Raw genomic sequence first — 15134 nt, 5'->3', positions numbered from 1 at the left:
CCAGCGTTTGATCAACTTTTTTCAAAAGGGTCAAAAACACTCGTTTTTGACCGTTCCTCGGCTCAGGAAGCTTCGTCGAGCCTCGGGACCACGCGCAATCGATTCTACGCATCAAACTACGTAGGATTCGACACCAATGTCGAAATTTTTTTTCCCCTCCAAAATCGAGAAAAATCCACAGGGACCAAATTTTTAGGGTCAAAATCGAAAGTTCTCCGATCGGGCTGAAACAAAGCTGGTCCGTTTTAATCTGTATTTAATTACGTATAAATTGATTTTTTAACTTCAATACAGAAAAAGTGACTCGATACAAGCAGAAATATGTTCATATTTACCACCGAGTCGATCTCTTCATGCATCAGTGAAAATAATGCTCGTTTAAAGAAGAAAATATGCTTCTATAAAAAGAAAAGTCACTTCGGAGCAGGAACTCGCTTTCATTCAGCTATCAACTCTTGATTCAAAAATAAAATTTTCTTGACGGCAAACTATGTTTCCGCCTAAATAGAGTCACTTTCTCTTTAATGAAATTAAAAAAAAGTGTGCTAAACGTTATAAAATAGGTAGTGAGTTTTTGGACTACCACTTTATTTTTGTGCCGTAGTATCTTGATTTATTAAGAGAAGACAGCTCCGTATCTACTCTTAAAGGGCCTGTCATTCTTCATATGTTGGAACGCCTTTAATTTTGTATGATACTGTGCAATACTACTGTTGTGAAATAGTTGTTTGAGGCGCCGTGGCACGCTGCTGAGTGGCGGGCGGCCGGACAGTGCGAGACGCGCATTGGTGCCTACAAACCGAAGGGGATACTTCAAGCAGTGCGCAATGAGTGAAGTATCCCCTTAGGTTTGTAGGCGCCAAGGTAGTGCGCGTTTCGAGCTGGCAGCATGCTGCTCCGCTCTGTGCTAGGCTCTAATGTTTTAACTCGCGCGGAGTCAGCGTTTTTCAACCTATGATTTTGAAATGTTTGCACACTCTGCATAGATTATTCTCACTTGAATTGATGGGGAAAAAATATTTATTAAAGGAAAATATGTAGGTATTAAAGGAAAATATAGTGTGTGTTTTGTAAATATTGAAGTGGTTCCTTGTCCAATTTAATGATTTCCACAGCATTTTAATTTTTTATTTTATATTTTGTGCCTTTACTGTGCAGCATCTTGGTGTGCGCACCACCAAAAACTCAAAATTGGACGTATTTTATTCTAGAAGATCGATAATCAAATGTTTTAAAACCAAAGATTGCGTGATTCTTGATTTTTTTCCCCCACTCTTTTATTTCATTTTTGTATAGTTTCTTTCAACACAACTCCGGCTTATTGAGATCAGTTTCGATGCCATCGCTTGGAAAATGTTTTATAATTATTTGCCTTGTTTTAAAAGTGTAAATATTTTAAAAATGAAGTAATATTTTCTTTAAGAAAATAAATAAAAAAAGAGAAAGAAAAGTGTAAATGATATAAGGTGTATTTTATATCGAAATTTTTAAGGATTGAAATAAAACCAAATATTCGCCAATGACAATCTGAAATGTACATGCACCCATCTTTATTCATATTCTTTGTAAAGACCTTAATAGCCTAAGATGCTGAACGTCTATAAATAAGTTTACAAACTAATTGAATAGAAGGAAGTAACATTCCTTTTAAAAAACGAATTACCATAACAACACCTCCTTCTCTCTCAATTTTCTCCATTTCGATATTGTCAATATAATTTTACGTACGGACTAAAATAAAACGTTTAGACCAAGTCTTTGTTGCTTATTTTACGCGTGGACGTAAACTACTGGACAAAACAGGTGCGCGAAAAAAAAATTGTTGACGGAATATCTTGGAACCGCACCAGTGGCACAAAACGCCCATGCGGTGAACTTTCTAAAACGGTCGAAAACACTCGTTTTTGAGCGTTCCCTTAGGCCCTGCCCACACTAGCGTGGTTCGAGGAACTTATTCGACGAACTGCTCAGTTCCCGGAACTTGTTCCGTGCAAGGAGAGATGCTGTCCACACGAGTTCGCCTGAACTGGAACTGGAACTTCAAATACAATTATTGCGAAATAATAGATTATTACGGCCGCCAAAGTAACAAAAATAAATGTCAAGACGCATGTAAAGGACGTAAAAAACAAAAACAAACAAATTCACATCAAAAGAAACATATGTAGAAGCTCAGACTACGGGGGAAGTTCTGGGTTTAGGAGGAATAAGTTTCCAGCTCAGCTACAACTTATTCTGGGAACAAGTTCCTCGAACTAAGTTCCGCGAACCGCGCTCGTGTGGACAAGGCCTTTCGGACTTGGCATACCGCGTGTCGCATCCATGCAACGCTCTAATTGTAAGTTTTCCATCAATCCTTTTCTTACCCATTTCTTCCATCCCTCTCTTAAATTCACAGTTTTCAACTTTTCAGGCCTAAGCCGCTTTTTACAACTTATCAGAACAACCATCTAATTAATCTAATCAGTGTAACGACAAGCTGATGCAATGCGAACCGTTTCTTGCTCATGCTCATCCACGCCTCGTAAGGGCTGGAGAGATTAATGTTCACTTACTTCGATTCCTACCACCTCAGCGAAAGCTTCGGTTATATACTCTGCGCTCAATCAAGTCATAAGTCAAATTATTATCTTGTTAAGTTGTTCCTGAATAAAGCGTCCAGTTTTTCAACAAGTTCGACTCATCTACATCTTTACCCAAAATTCTGCTCTCCCACAATTTATTATTTTTCGTGCGCGTAAAGTTGGGCTCTTAGACGTTTTCAGTCCGTTTAACACTCAGTCCCAACTCTTAACGCGACACCGCGTACATATCGACGGTGCAAGTCGGCAATCACATAACTCGGTTTGCGACGTCGCAGACTTCCTGTCATAATTTATTTTTTAAATGGAAAACTACTCAACGGCAATTCTTTAAAACTGTCATGATTTTTCTTCTCAATGCGAAGAAAATTCTGCAAAAACTTCAAGAAAAAATGTCAATTTGCTCTCCTTCAAAAAAATGACGTAGAGACGGAGATTTTCAGACACCGCTAACGAGTTATGTGATTGCCGACTTTCACCGTCGATATATTCTTTCAGCGAAGACCCCTGACTTTTTTTGGACGGCTTATTCGATAAATGAAAATACCAGCGTTGTGCGGGTAGCTGGTTCCTTAAATGAGGGAGCTCGCGTTGTGCGGGTAGCTGGTTTCCGAAATGAAGGAGCTCGCGTTGTGCGGGTAGCTGGTTTCCTAAATGAAGGAGTTCGCGTTGTGCGGGTGATCTGCGTCCGATTTGAAGGCGCCTGTCTCACCTTTTTTGAAAGTACACTTGTATCTCGTCCATAGTCCTGCCTTTGGTCTCCGGCACGAAGTAGTAGATAAAAGCGATGGTGAGGAAAGCGACGGCGCCGAAAAACCCGAAAACCGCAGACGTGCCCAGCTCGTCCTCGACGGACGGGTAGGACTTGACGACAACGGACATGATGACGTAAGCGTAGGCAACGACAATCCCTTGGCCGACGCCGCGGAACTCGAAGGGTAGGAGCTCGCCGACGAGGGTCCACGGGATAACCAGGAGCCCCAGGGACCCGAAGGTTATGAAAGCCAGGACGATGGCGAAGGAAACGGCGTCGCTGGACCGAGAGCACCAACCGGCCTGGTAGGCGGAGAAGAGGATCGCCGTCACGCCCACCCCGACACTCGAGCTCATCAGGAGCGTCCGGACCCCGAGGTGTTTGGACAGGGCGGTCATGCTAACGCTCGTTATAAATCGAAGGATCCCCAATCCCATCAAGGCTTGCACTGCACCACTCCTCAAATCAAATTTACTTTTGATCTCGCCCAATTCATCGCCCAGCTCGTGGTTTGTTCCGTTGATGATGACTTTTGCGTCTTGCGGGAGGCCGGTTCCCTGAATGAAGGCGCGAGTGTCGTGAGGGTTGCCGGTCCCCTGAATGAAGGCACTCACGTTGTGTTGGTGGTCTATTAAGGCGCTGGTGTTGAATGCGTCTAAGTTCAGCGGGTAACCTGTAATTTTTTCGAAGGAGCTCGAATTGAAAAGCTGAGTGGTCACAATGTGAGGTGTAGTAGGGATTATCATGGCAGTTTCTTCGGTTGAGTTGAATTCTGTTGACTGTTGGGCGCGTTTGTTGATTTTCTGGAACAGTTCGAGGGAGTAAAAGATGGTGGGGTAGATCCCCACAAGTTGTTGCAGCGTTATCAAGATGAGGACCACCGCCAGAGGGCGGATAATCTTTTTATCGAGTGACAGTCGTTTCCTTGTTTTTAATAACTTGGGTGCCTTCGGTTCTAAAGATGTCCACTCGATTTCGAAAGCCTACAAAAGGAAAGAAATACAGCAGCTAAAATCAATCAATTTTCCGACTAAACACGACTAGCTTGTTCTGAGAGTATGGAAGATATGTTGTTTCTACCGATTTGATTTGTCTCTTTTCGTTTGGAAAATACAAGGTAGGGAACCTTACTTTTTGGATGACCCTCATACATGCCCTAGTTGCAGACCAAATTTTTGTTTTTCTAAAAAAAGTATAAAAAAACATATCTATTATCTAAATGGTAGTTTTATATAAAAAACGTGTTACGCGTATATGAAAAAAAATCGAAGTTCAGACCTGACCATAATGTATAAAAAATGATAAAAGCTAGATACGGTAATTTTTTTTATATACAATTTTTTAATTTTTTAATTTAACGCATGCATACGAAAGTGTTAAAAGTGAACATTTTTATGTAACTATTATGTAAAAATAAGGTCATAATTTTCGTGAGCTTTTCGCGAATTAGAAGGTTTTTTAGTATGTTTGCGAAAATCTCACGAAAATTATGACTTTTTTTTACATTATGGTTACTTAAAAATGTTCACTTTTAACACTTTCGTAGGCATGCGTTATATAAAAAAAATTAACTTTCGCACATAATCTTTATCTTTTTCTTCTACACGGAGAAAAAAACTTCGTGCGTGGGACACGAAGTTTAGGTCATATGGATCTCTGAAGTTTTCGGATTGAGCATCTGAACACTTCAGGTCCAGCTGTTGAGGTTTGGATCACACATCTGAAACTTCAGTTTTTACATCTGAAGTACTTCGGTTTTCACATCCGAAAAACTTCAGTTCTCACATCTGAAGTACTTCAGATGTAAGGACTGAAGTTCCAGATGTGTGATCCGAACCTCGACACCTAGACCTGAAGTGTTCAGATGCTCAATCCGAAAACTTCAGAGATCCATATGACCTAAACTTCGGGTCCCACGCACGAGGTTTTTTTTCTCCGTGTATGGTTCTGCTACCAGGGTGGAGCTGAAAACGTGAACGTACCCGAGGATCGGTGACGAGGCGGGCGAGAGCTTGCTTGGCTCGTTCGGGGTGGCGCTGGGCGAGCCAAGACGGGGACTCGGGCAGGGTGAGACTGAGCAGAGCCGAGAGGGTGCTCACGCCGAGGCAGAAGACGGCGAAGGCCCTCCAGGCGAGGACCACGCCGACGGTCGTCGTCAGGAGGATCCCACCGGAGAGCGCGATGCTGTTCATGCTCAGGAACAGCGGCCGCCAGTGCTTGTCCGTCGTCTCAGCCACGTAGACGATCGCGATCGACGTCATACCTGTCCAGCAAAACACATCCAAGCTCAATGGGATTCCGACATAGAGTACATAGAGTCGTAATGTAAATGGAGCTGGCGCCATGTTCTGCTCGACGAGTTCCGGGCCCGGTGTGCGCCGAGATCGGGTCACTTTTTCGATACACGTTCGATCCAAAATGGCGGTGTGGAATACGTGGTGATTCCATAGAGTACATAGAGTCGTAATGTAATTCGGAGAGCTGGCGCCACTTTTAAGCATTTTCCATGTCCCGAATTCCGAGACTCCTGTGTGACGGCGGGTCACTTTTTCGATACATAATCGACTGTTTGCGATACACGGGTACCCGGCCATCCGATGACGACAACAACAACAACGGAGATAGGAATTACTACGTATTCCACACCGCCATGTTGGATCGAAAATGTATCGAAAAAGCGACCCGAACTCGGCGCACACCGGGCTCGGAATTCGTCGAGCAGAACATGGCGCCAGCTCTCCCATTTACATTACGACTCTATGTACTCTATGGGTGATTCCGATCCTCTTTGTTTACATCGGATGGCCGGGTACCCGTGTATCGTAGACAATCGATCATGTATCGAAAAAGTGACCGGCGTCACACAGGAGTCTCGTAATTCGGGACCTGGAAAATGCTTAAAAGTGGCGCCAGCTCACCCGCTTACATTACGACTCTATGTGCTCTATGGATTCCGATTGTGTAGCATCGCGTCCATGATATTGGACTCCATCCTCACTTTGATGAGGATGAGGGATAATTTTTTAGAAAAATCGAAGTGAGCGTAGCGTCCAAAATTGTGGGGTGCAGGTACTCTCTGACAATACACGAGCATATGGTCCAAAAATTTATTAAGACCATGTTTGTGAAATGAAGACGAAAAAATGTGTTTTCGTAAAAAAAAAACGTGCATTGGTTAGGTTAATTTAGGTTAGATTAGTAGGTTAGTTCAAGTTAGATTAGATAAGTACAAGTACATTATATGTATAGGTGATCATGGAGTCCAATATCATGGACGCGATGCTACATTACCGATCCTCCTCAGGCATATAATTCTTGGAGTTTTCGAAGGCGGAGACCTCGCTTAGTTCATTGGAATCCCTCGAATTTTTCAGGTTACATTGTACCCTAGATGCCCTAGATTTTTTCAATCCGCTAAGTCCCAACACAAGTAGCATTTTCTCCTCGGAGAATATTCATCAAAAATTCCCCGCCTTCGCATCATTTACATATATTTCGACAATATTCTCACAAAAACCAAACGAAATAAATTCTGTGATGATATTTTGGAAATGTTATAAAAACGTACATTTCCAATATGCTCAGAATATCCTGTTTGCTTTCCTATCTTCGCATTTAAGTCTCTTCGCCGTTGTACGGGTTGCATAACCGCCTATTAGAAGGCGCTACAGGAACTGCCCGCACTCTGACGGCCCTCGATGCGGTCGCAGGCATCAGGCAGGAATTAGGCACTTAACACAAACATAAGGCGAATTTTCGCGACTGGATTCGGTTAATGTTTTTGTCAACAGACTGGTGGATTGGAGTCTCAGACTGGAGTCTCAAAAAAATGTATTCATTAGGACTTGGACGAAAAAGTCAACCAAATCCACTTGTGAAACTTCGCCCATAATCACAATATTGAAAGACTGAATTGGGCCATATTAATCCGTATTGAAATACTGTGTTTCTGATGACTTATTATCTATGTTTTTGAGGGTAAGAAGTACTCTTTTTTTACATTTTTATCTTTTCGGTAACATACTGGAGCTTCCTCGCTCCCAACTCGTCCGGTTTATGCAACTTTCCCAGAGAAGATAGTCGGGTCAATTTGATCCGACTATATGTCTAGGGGCTATATTTAGGACTATATTTAGGGGTGGTGGTAAAAATAAAATTCCCGACACGACACAAATCAGACGTGTACCTATAGGGCGCTTCAGAGACCTTTAAACAGTTTGGTCTATTCTTACTTCAAAATTATTGGTTTGAACACATCATGGTATCTTTCGAGCAAACGTAACCTTAAATTTCTCAAATTTCAAAAATAAAAGACATCCAAAAGCGCGTTGATAACGACGCAGAGATGCAACTATTCGTGCTTGATAGATGTCCGTGTTGCATCTGCAAAATGGAAGGCGCAAAGCGCGAACTCTCAATGCTCCGCTGTGTGCTCCCAATGAGGTGTCGCTCATTTCGAGGGGAAATTCCAATAAAAAAACGAGGCCGGATTATGACTCTCCTGTCTCCGGCCGTGTTGCTCACGTGGCCCTTAAAATCAATGCTTGGACAAATATACATACAGGGTCTCTCCTTTCTGCACGGAGCCAAAACACTGATTTCTTATGGAGCATCGTAGTCTTCAGCCCGAGTAATTGGAGAGCCTCAGTTCGAGTAACCTAATTTTTGATTAGAATATTAAGATCCGTATTCTTTACAGAAGTATTCGGTAACTTGAATTGGAGTCCGATTTTCAAATCAGCAAAATGTTACCTACCAGGATCGATAACTTTGATGCTATTTATGAACCAAAATTTGCCCCATGTGACTAAGGTCTTTTTACAGAGTAATATTCGTAAATTTGAACCACAGTCCAAATTGTTTTACCGGATGCGAGTCCTTCTAGAAGTCTTGCTAAATAGATCATTTTGATGTCGACTTGAGCTGGAGAAAGGCAAAGAGTTGACCACGCAAGGATATTGATGGCTGCGGTTGCCAGTAGGGTTTTTTGTCTGCCAATGCGATCCATTATGAATCCTATACTTATTGAACCAACCGGTGTTCCGACTGCACCTAAACTTGCTATGGGAGAAAAGAATAATTGGCATTGGCATTAGTCTAAAGTGGGTGCAATGATGATTGAATTACTTTTAGAAGGGAGAGACTACCCTGCCGTGATAGCGAAGAGAGCCGTCAGTGCAAAATTTTCGAAATCGTGTTTTCTTAAAAATTCGTCTAATCTCTTTTAGATAAAATTACTGAGGCATCTAAAACAGCAAAATTCATCCTAATTTAATGAAAACGAGACGTATGTAAAAGCCGTAAGTGCACGAAAAATGACACAGTTTTTTTTCAAGACAGCCGCAGATGCATGAGAGCCAATGAAAACAGTGCTTTCCAGTAAAGTGCCAACCTTCTTCTCTTCAACTCTTTGGATAATGCAACTAAGCCTTATGCCACATTTTTACCATTCACGTTTAAAATTCAAGATAGTAGCCTTCAAATTTGGAATTTCGAACTCCAGAACCGCAATTCCTTCAGCCAATTTTAATCAACTTTGATTTGTTGTAGTGAGAGGCTTTAGTGTGTAACATATTTTTTGTCCTCTCTGATCCTCTTTTCCGACCTATCAAAACGGGCGGGGTGGGGGCTTTCTTCACTTTGGTTGTTCTTTTTTGAACCGGTAAAAATTACGTTGCCTTAATCTGGTACCATAAAATGAAGTAAGAATATGGAAGTGGTACATTTTATTTACTATTTACTCGTATCATTAAAACAACTTATCTATACGACAACATAAAATACGCCCAGGCGGTCTGAGCAAGCAATTAGTAAGTGCTATGTCCAATTATGAGCAAGATCTACAGACGTAAAAAAAAGAAAAGGTAACAAAAACGTTACCTAATCTTGAACTCATCGTTAACTCACGTCCAATGTTTTTTCCCATTATTATTTTTTGGTAATCGTGAGCATAAAATCTTCCAGAAATATTTTTGAAGCGAGTTCTCCAACTCCTTAATGGTAAAATGAACTTGTGTACCTTTATAATTAATTTTTTTTGTTTTTCAATCGTACGTACCAATCCATGACGCTTGCTCCTTGGTTATATCCAGCTGAGGATGTAGAACTGTCGAGAATGAAAGATTTATGCCGGCATGAATCACATGACTGAACGCCACCAGACTTGTAAAGCCCTGAAATTTCATGGTGTACCTATTTAATGTGTCTGTATTTCTTGTCACATCAATGATACAATTTTTTATGAATAAAATTTATATAGGGCCACCCAAAGTCTTAGGACACCCCTTTAACTTCTGAACGAATTGAGATACAGGCTTGGAATTTGTAAAGTGCTCTTGGATCAAAGTAAAGTAATTTTGGAATTCCCCAAAAGTTTCGGGTCTCCCTGGATCGGGGACCGCAACTCTTTTTTTTTCAAAAGGCAACCCCTATTTTGTGGCACATTTTGGATGAATAATGAAGAAGGATAATTTTTGTCACAAATTTCAGGCCAATATCTTAATTTTTGACAAAATAGCGGGCTGAAACGGCAAAGTCTCTTTTTAAAGGTTTCATGGGTGTTTACCGATGGTTTTGATAGACTTAATTCCTGAAGGGGTGCCGACATGAAAATGTTTTTGATGCCTACAATAGAAATTGAAGGCAACCTGACATGACGTTAATATTACCTTTTGCATGCCGTTTGGTAAAAAGCTTTTTACTATGTGAGTCTCGAGTACTCCCAAGTGAACGTGCCATTTCACGGCGATACCACTATTCGACCACTTGGGATCTCGTATTGTCTATATGCAGAAATTGAAGGCGAACAGACGTTAATGTAATCTTTCCCCGATTTTTGTAAAGATATTTTTTATGCAGGGTGGACAAAAAGTCTTGACATCCGGCGCCCCAAGAGCCAAGACATTTGGGTCATCCTGTATATACATATGTATTCATGCTTTTAGAAATTTTACAAATATGGAAACCCACGCTGCTTTTTATAAAGTCCCATTGTTTTTCGTCAATATGTTTAAAGATCGGTAAAAGTATCTACCTGGTATAGGATATCCCTCTTACTATGGATGAACTCTGTTTTAGTTGAGGGACTCTCTACATCGAAGTTTCTGAAAATGAAAGAAAAATATGATCTCAGAACTTTAAAATATTTAGGTTCCTTACTAGAATTGTACTCACTGTTCATCATATGTTTGTTTTTGCAAGCTGATGTCATCGTTCAGTGGTCTTTCAAAAGCTCCATGTTTCAGCTCGATCAAATCTACACGTATGCGAGCACTCCATTTCCATGATTGACCTATCAGAATTGTAGAAACCACGTTCAAACTGATGAATCAAACCAGATTAACAGCGTCGAAATTTGCGAAATTTACTTCTTAAACTCTCTCCCTGACATGATCCTCCCTCAGTTCCAGCCAGACCAAGGCACCAATCAGCGATTTTCAGGTCAATCCTAGAAATATCCAAGTCGACAGGACATGATATTATTAAGCTGATGTGGAATTTTGTGATCAGTCCGTTGTATCGCTCGATCTTTTCGTCGCAAGTACATTTAGAGGGATACACCGCTTACCACGGAAAAGCTTGGAAATTCGAGCTAAGCGATTTCAAATTAATTTTTGAGTAACTATTTCAAATTTTCAAATGATCGCTTGTAAATTTTTCGCGTGAATTTTCGGATTTTACCATTTCACTTTCAACGAATCATCGAAATCTTATCCAAAGTCACAGAATATGAAGCTCTTACTTTTGTAGGTACTTTTTTAAAAAATATAAATACGTAATGACATGATTGACGAGATTGACGTAATGACGTAAAATGAGCGACTTTAAAAGAAAGAAACGTTTCGAAGAAATGTCTATAATGTAAACCTTTCTTCGAGACGTTTCTTCCTTTTAAAATCGCTCTTTTTTCTCGATTTTTCACGTGTAAAATAACACGCTTTCGACAGGTTATCCAAAAACTGTCTTCGACTTGCGCAGTTTTCCCTCCGCGACAAAAGTCACGAATTCGTCCTCAACAATCACATAATTTTCCCTCTGGTCATCGGTGATTCCTGGATTCGTACATTTTTCCAGGTTCATCTTCAGTTTTAACTTCATCATCCAGCCATGAGCCGTTATTCTGATGACCAAACTTGCAACTGATAGCTACACTGATTACAACCAGTCAATCACGTCAACAAATCTACAAATCTATAAGCGTGGGCTGCCCCTTTTTCGTAGTATCCTCCACTTTCGACTCTCGTGAGCTGATTCATGACAAAATGACTCAAATGGCATATTAAATGCTTCAAAAATCCAAAAATTTCTAGGGCGAGTCCCCCGAGCCTCCCTTGCGCCTTCTTTTCAGGTGTCTGGGTCCGCCTATGCCGGTGTAATAGTGTAATACTCACTCAATTTCAACTGGATCGCCGTGCTTCGGTAGAGCCGCATAGACTGCATTGCCAGAACTGCAACCCATTTCCTGGCTCACACCTAAACACAAAGCACCATTAAAACTCTCAACAGTGGAACTCACTTTCGCACTCCCGTGATCGGGCAGCCGGAATAACTGCACTGACGCGCCGATACCACTAAAACGCGATCGAAGGGCCTCCGCTGAGAGGTTATCTAGGAATTCTCGAGTATCAGACACATCTCACTCCGATTTTGAGGGGGTGGAGAGGGGGGGGGTTGTTAACAAGAATATTTCGAAGAGGTTGATAGCCAAGACGCCAATCACGGTTTGATGCCAATCTACACATCCAGCAAACACGTTATTCAATATTATACGTATTCGATGGTTCGCCTATAACAGATGGACGTATTTCTATCAAACGGAATCACCGAAAAAAAAGATGCTTTAGTAACATTCCGGATATTACGGATGTTAATAAAATGTGCGACAACTCTTGGATGTTGCTATTAACACTCTGGCAGTTAACGTGGCATGATAGGATGTAAAAGTAACATCCTATGAAGTTACTTTAACAGCCAGAGTGGGAATGACAACATCAAAGAGTTGTCGCACATTTTTTTAACATCCAGGATGTTATTACAGCTCCTCTTTTTTTCGGTCAACTATGTGCATTATGACGTGAACCCTGAGACCCATAAGAGTATATGCATAACAGGGCTTACGTCATAATGCACATAGTTCCGTTCGATAGAAATACGTCCAAACGGACTGTTTCGATATCAAACGGTTCCTTAAGGTGCGACACAATTTAATGGCGATATAGCGAATGACGTGGCCACTAAGTCAGTTCATTGGCATTTATGATAATGGTTTGAATTTGACATCGAAAGCATGTGAATTGGATAATGTGTGACCTCTATGACGGAGTGAGACGATAAGCCTGTCACATTAAAGTACATCGTTAAAAATCGAAAAGTGAAGTATCGATATATGATTCACTCTGGAGTCTATATAGCGATATGAATGCGTGGTGAAATTCGCTCCATAACAGCGTACAATAATTCTTTGAGGTGGTAAAATCCACTCCGTAAATCAGTGTAAGTCACTCCTCAAAAAGAGTAGCTTTCACCCAGTAATCATTTCACTCGGGTTTTCAGGGTGCTATATAGACTCCGGCACAGAATTTCACTCCAAAATGTTTGACAGAGTATGGAACACAATCCAGGTAAAGAATTATTACACCACAAAAAACGTTCCCTCGTTTGCACTTTACAAAGAGGTAGATTATGATAACGTGTCGCAAATATCCCAAATCACCTTAAGCGTGTAATTAGAGTTTATATTTTACACCGGAATCAGTAAATTCAAACTTTTCTGACCACAAAAAAGAGAAAAAAATGAAAATATGAAGTCAGTGTGAGTCCAACGGGACATTGGGCACGAATAAGCGTTAGAAGAATAACCACAATTTGGATTCACAAAAATTAATTTTTTATGTGCGGAGTACCTCAATTTATAAAGAAAAAATTGTAACTTGGAAAGAAGTATATTGCGAGGTATCGCAAACCTAATTTACTGACCGATTTGACTAAGATGAACTTAGGATTCAAAGAAAGTGGCAAGTTTGAATTACCGAATGCCCGAAGCGCTCACTTATGAATAGACCAAAGAAATTTTTAAAAGTGTCACCCGTGTTCTACGTGAAATTTTAATGAGGTAATATTTATTGTGATGCTTAATTGCCTACCTTGGTTAATAGTCCATTGTCATGATGGAGAAAAAAATCCGGACAAAGTTGTCACTATTTGGCAACTGGTGGGCTGGGGATGTGTGTGATCACGGATCCAGGTGATCAGGAAGTACAGTACGGCACTACTCCACTTGTTAGTACAACGACCTTGAAAATTGATAAGGGTTTAATCAAACGCTTACGACGCGTCATTTATCTGATCAGTTCGTGCGTTTCCCACGATGGCGCGCCGATCGATCAAGCTTTCGACTTAAACGTTTACCTACAGCTGTGCTGCCGGGTTGAGGAAGAACGCCGTATGACCATTCGGCAGTCGCCAAATTTCCCTTGATAAAACCTGTATTTTTGACAAAATTCGTGCATAGTTTACCTTGAAACTTTCAGATATTTTAGATCAAATTGTGCATAAAATTGTCTGAAAATTCTGCGAAAATAATATTCACAATTTTCCTAGTAATTTCGGTTTTTATCGGAGGAAACTTGGCAACGTCTGAAGGCTTATACGGCGTTTTTCCTGAGCCCGGCAGTGCAGACTTCCTGTCATGCTGCTCCTACATGGTAATCTACTGAACGTCCTTTTTCTGAAAAAAATTTCGGTGATTTTCCTTCTCTTCATGAGGAATAATCTGTGAAATTCTCAAGACACACGGAGAAAAAAACTTCGTGCGTGGGACCCAAAGTTTAGGTCATATGGATCTCCAAAGTTTTCGGATTGAGCATCCGAACACTTAAGGTCCAGCTGCTGAGGTTTGGATCACACATCTGAAACTTCAGTTCTTACATCTGAAGTGCTTCGGTTTTCGCATCCGAAAAACTTCGGTTCTCACATTCGAAAAACTTCGCGGCTCACATCCGAAAAACTTCGCTTCTCACATCTGAAGTACTTTAGATGTAAGAACTGAAGTTTCAGATGTGTGATCCGAACCTCGACAGCTAGACCTAAAGTGTTCAGATGCTCAATCCGAAAATTTCAGAGATCTATATGACCTAAACTTCGGGTCCCACGCACGAGTTTTTTTTCTCCGTGCGTGATGTTGGTTCGGTTCATTTTTTTTAAAAAAGTAGCGGAGATTTTGAAACACCACAACCGAGATATGCATTTTTGCCATTTAGTTGCCGATTTGCGCAAATGTGCGTTGTGCGTATTGATCGATGATGAATCTGAGGTCTAAAGTGGAAGTAAGCTACTGTAATGCATGGCGTTTATCACCTCGCACATTTCCGCTGGTGTTGGGTGGATCTGAGAAACTTGGAATTTGAATAATTTTTAATTTTTTGCTTCTTTCTAGGATACAACCACGAAACACGGATTCTGTAAACAGCAAAACTGACCTATTCCAATATCATGCATTTAAATCCGGTAACTTTAATGGTTGGAGGAATTGGTCCGGTGAGTCGGCGCGTTAAGTTCGCCTTCAATTGCGAGTGATACCGTGCAACGCGCGGGCGGTCGAATAGTTGCATCGCGCTTTTGTAGGCTGCGTGTCGATAGCGATCATTCTCACTTGTCTTCTCTAAAACTGTTACTTAGCGCTTCTTCGTCTCATAGGTTATGTACTTTTAAACGATCGGGCGTTGGAATTATTCATCCCAGATTTTGGTCCTAAAGCGGCCTTTCCTAGGAAATATTGACCAATTACCCATATTTCAGGA

The 15134-nt window shown here is 41.1% G+C and overlaps 1 protein-coding gene across 1 annotated transcript in view; it reads right to left on the bottom strand.

Annotated features, from left to right (window-relative positions):
* Window positions 1–1520: 1520 nt before the first annotated feature.
* The window catches only part of LOC109035359 (uncharacterized), a 38836-nt gene continuing 25222 nt past the window's right edge, over window positions 1521–15134 (bottom strand). Inside the window, exons 9-14 of the mRNA XM_072302529.1 lie at window positions 11727–11970; window positions 10370–10439; window positions 9395–9509; window positions 8203–8397; window positions 5319–5599; window positions 1521–4319 (exon numbers count right to left, since the gene is read on the bottom strand). Of these exons, the coding sequence (XP_072158630.1) occupies window positions 3291–4319; window positions 5319–5599; window positions 8203–8397; window positions 9395–9509; window positions 10370–10439; window positions 11727–11970 (1934 nt within the window). The 3' untranslated portion in view covers window positions 1521–3290. The remainder of the gene's footprint in view (window positions 4320–5318; window positions 5600–8202; window positions 8398–9394; window positions 9510–10369; window positions 10440–11726; window positions 11971–15134) is intronic.

Source organism: Bemisia tabaci, chromosome 7 (genome assembly GCF_918797505.1).
Source record: "Bemisia tabaci chromosome 7, PGI_BMITA_v3".
Taxonomy (NCBI): domain Eukaryota; kingdom Metazoa; phylum Arthropoda; class Insecta; order Hemiptera; family Aleyrodidae; genus Bemisia; species Bemisia tabaci.
Note: the sequence above shows the minus strand (reverse complement) of the source record. Positions and strands in the feature narration are given on the sequence as shown.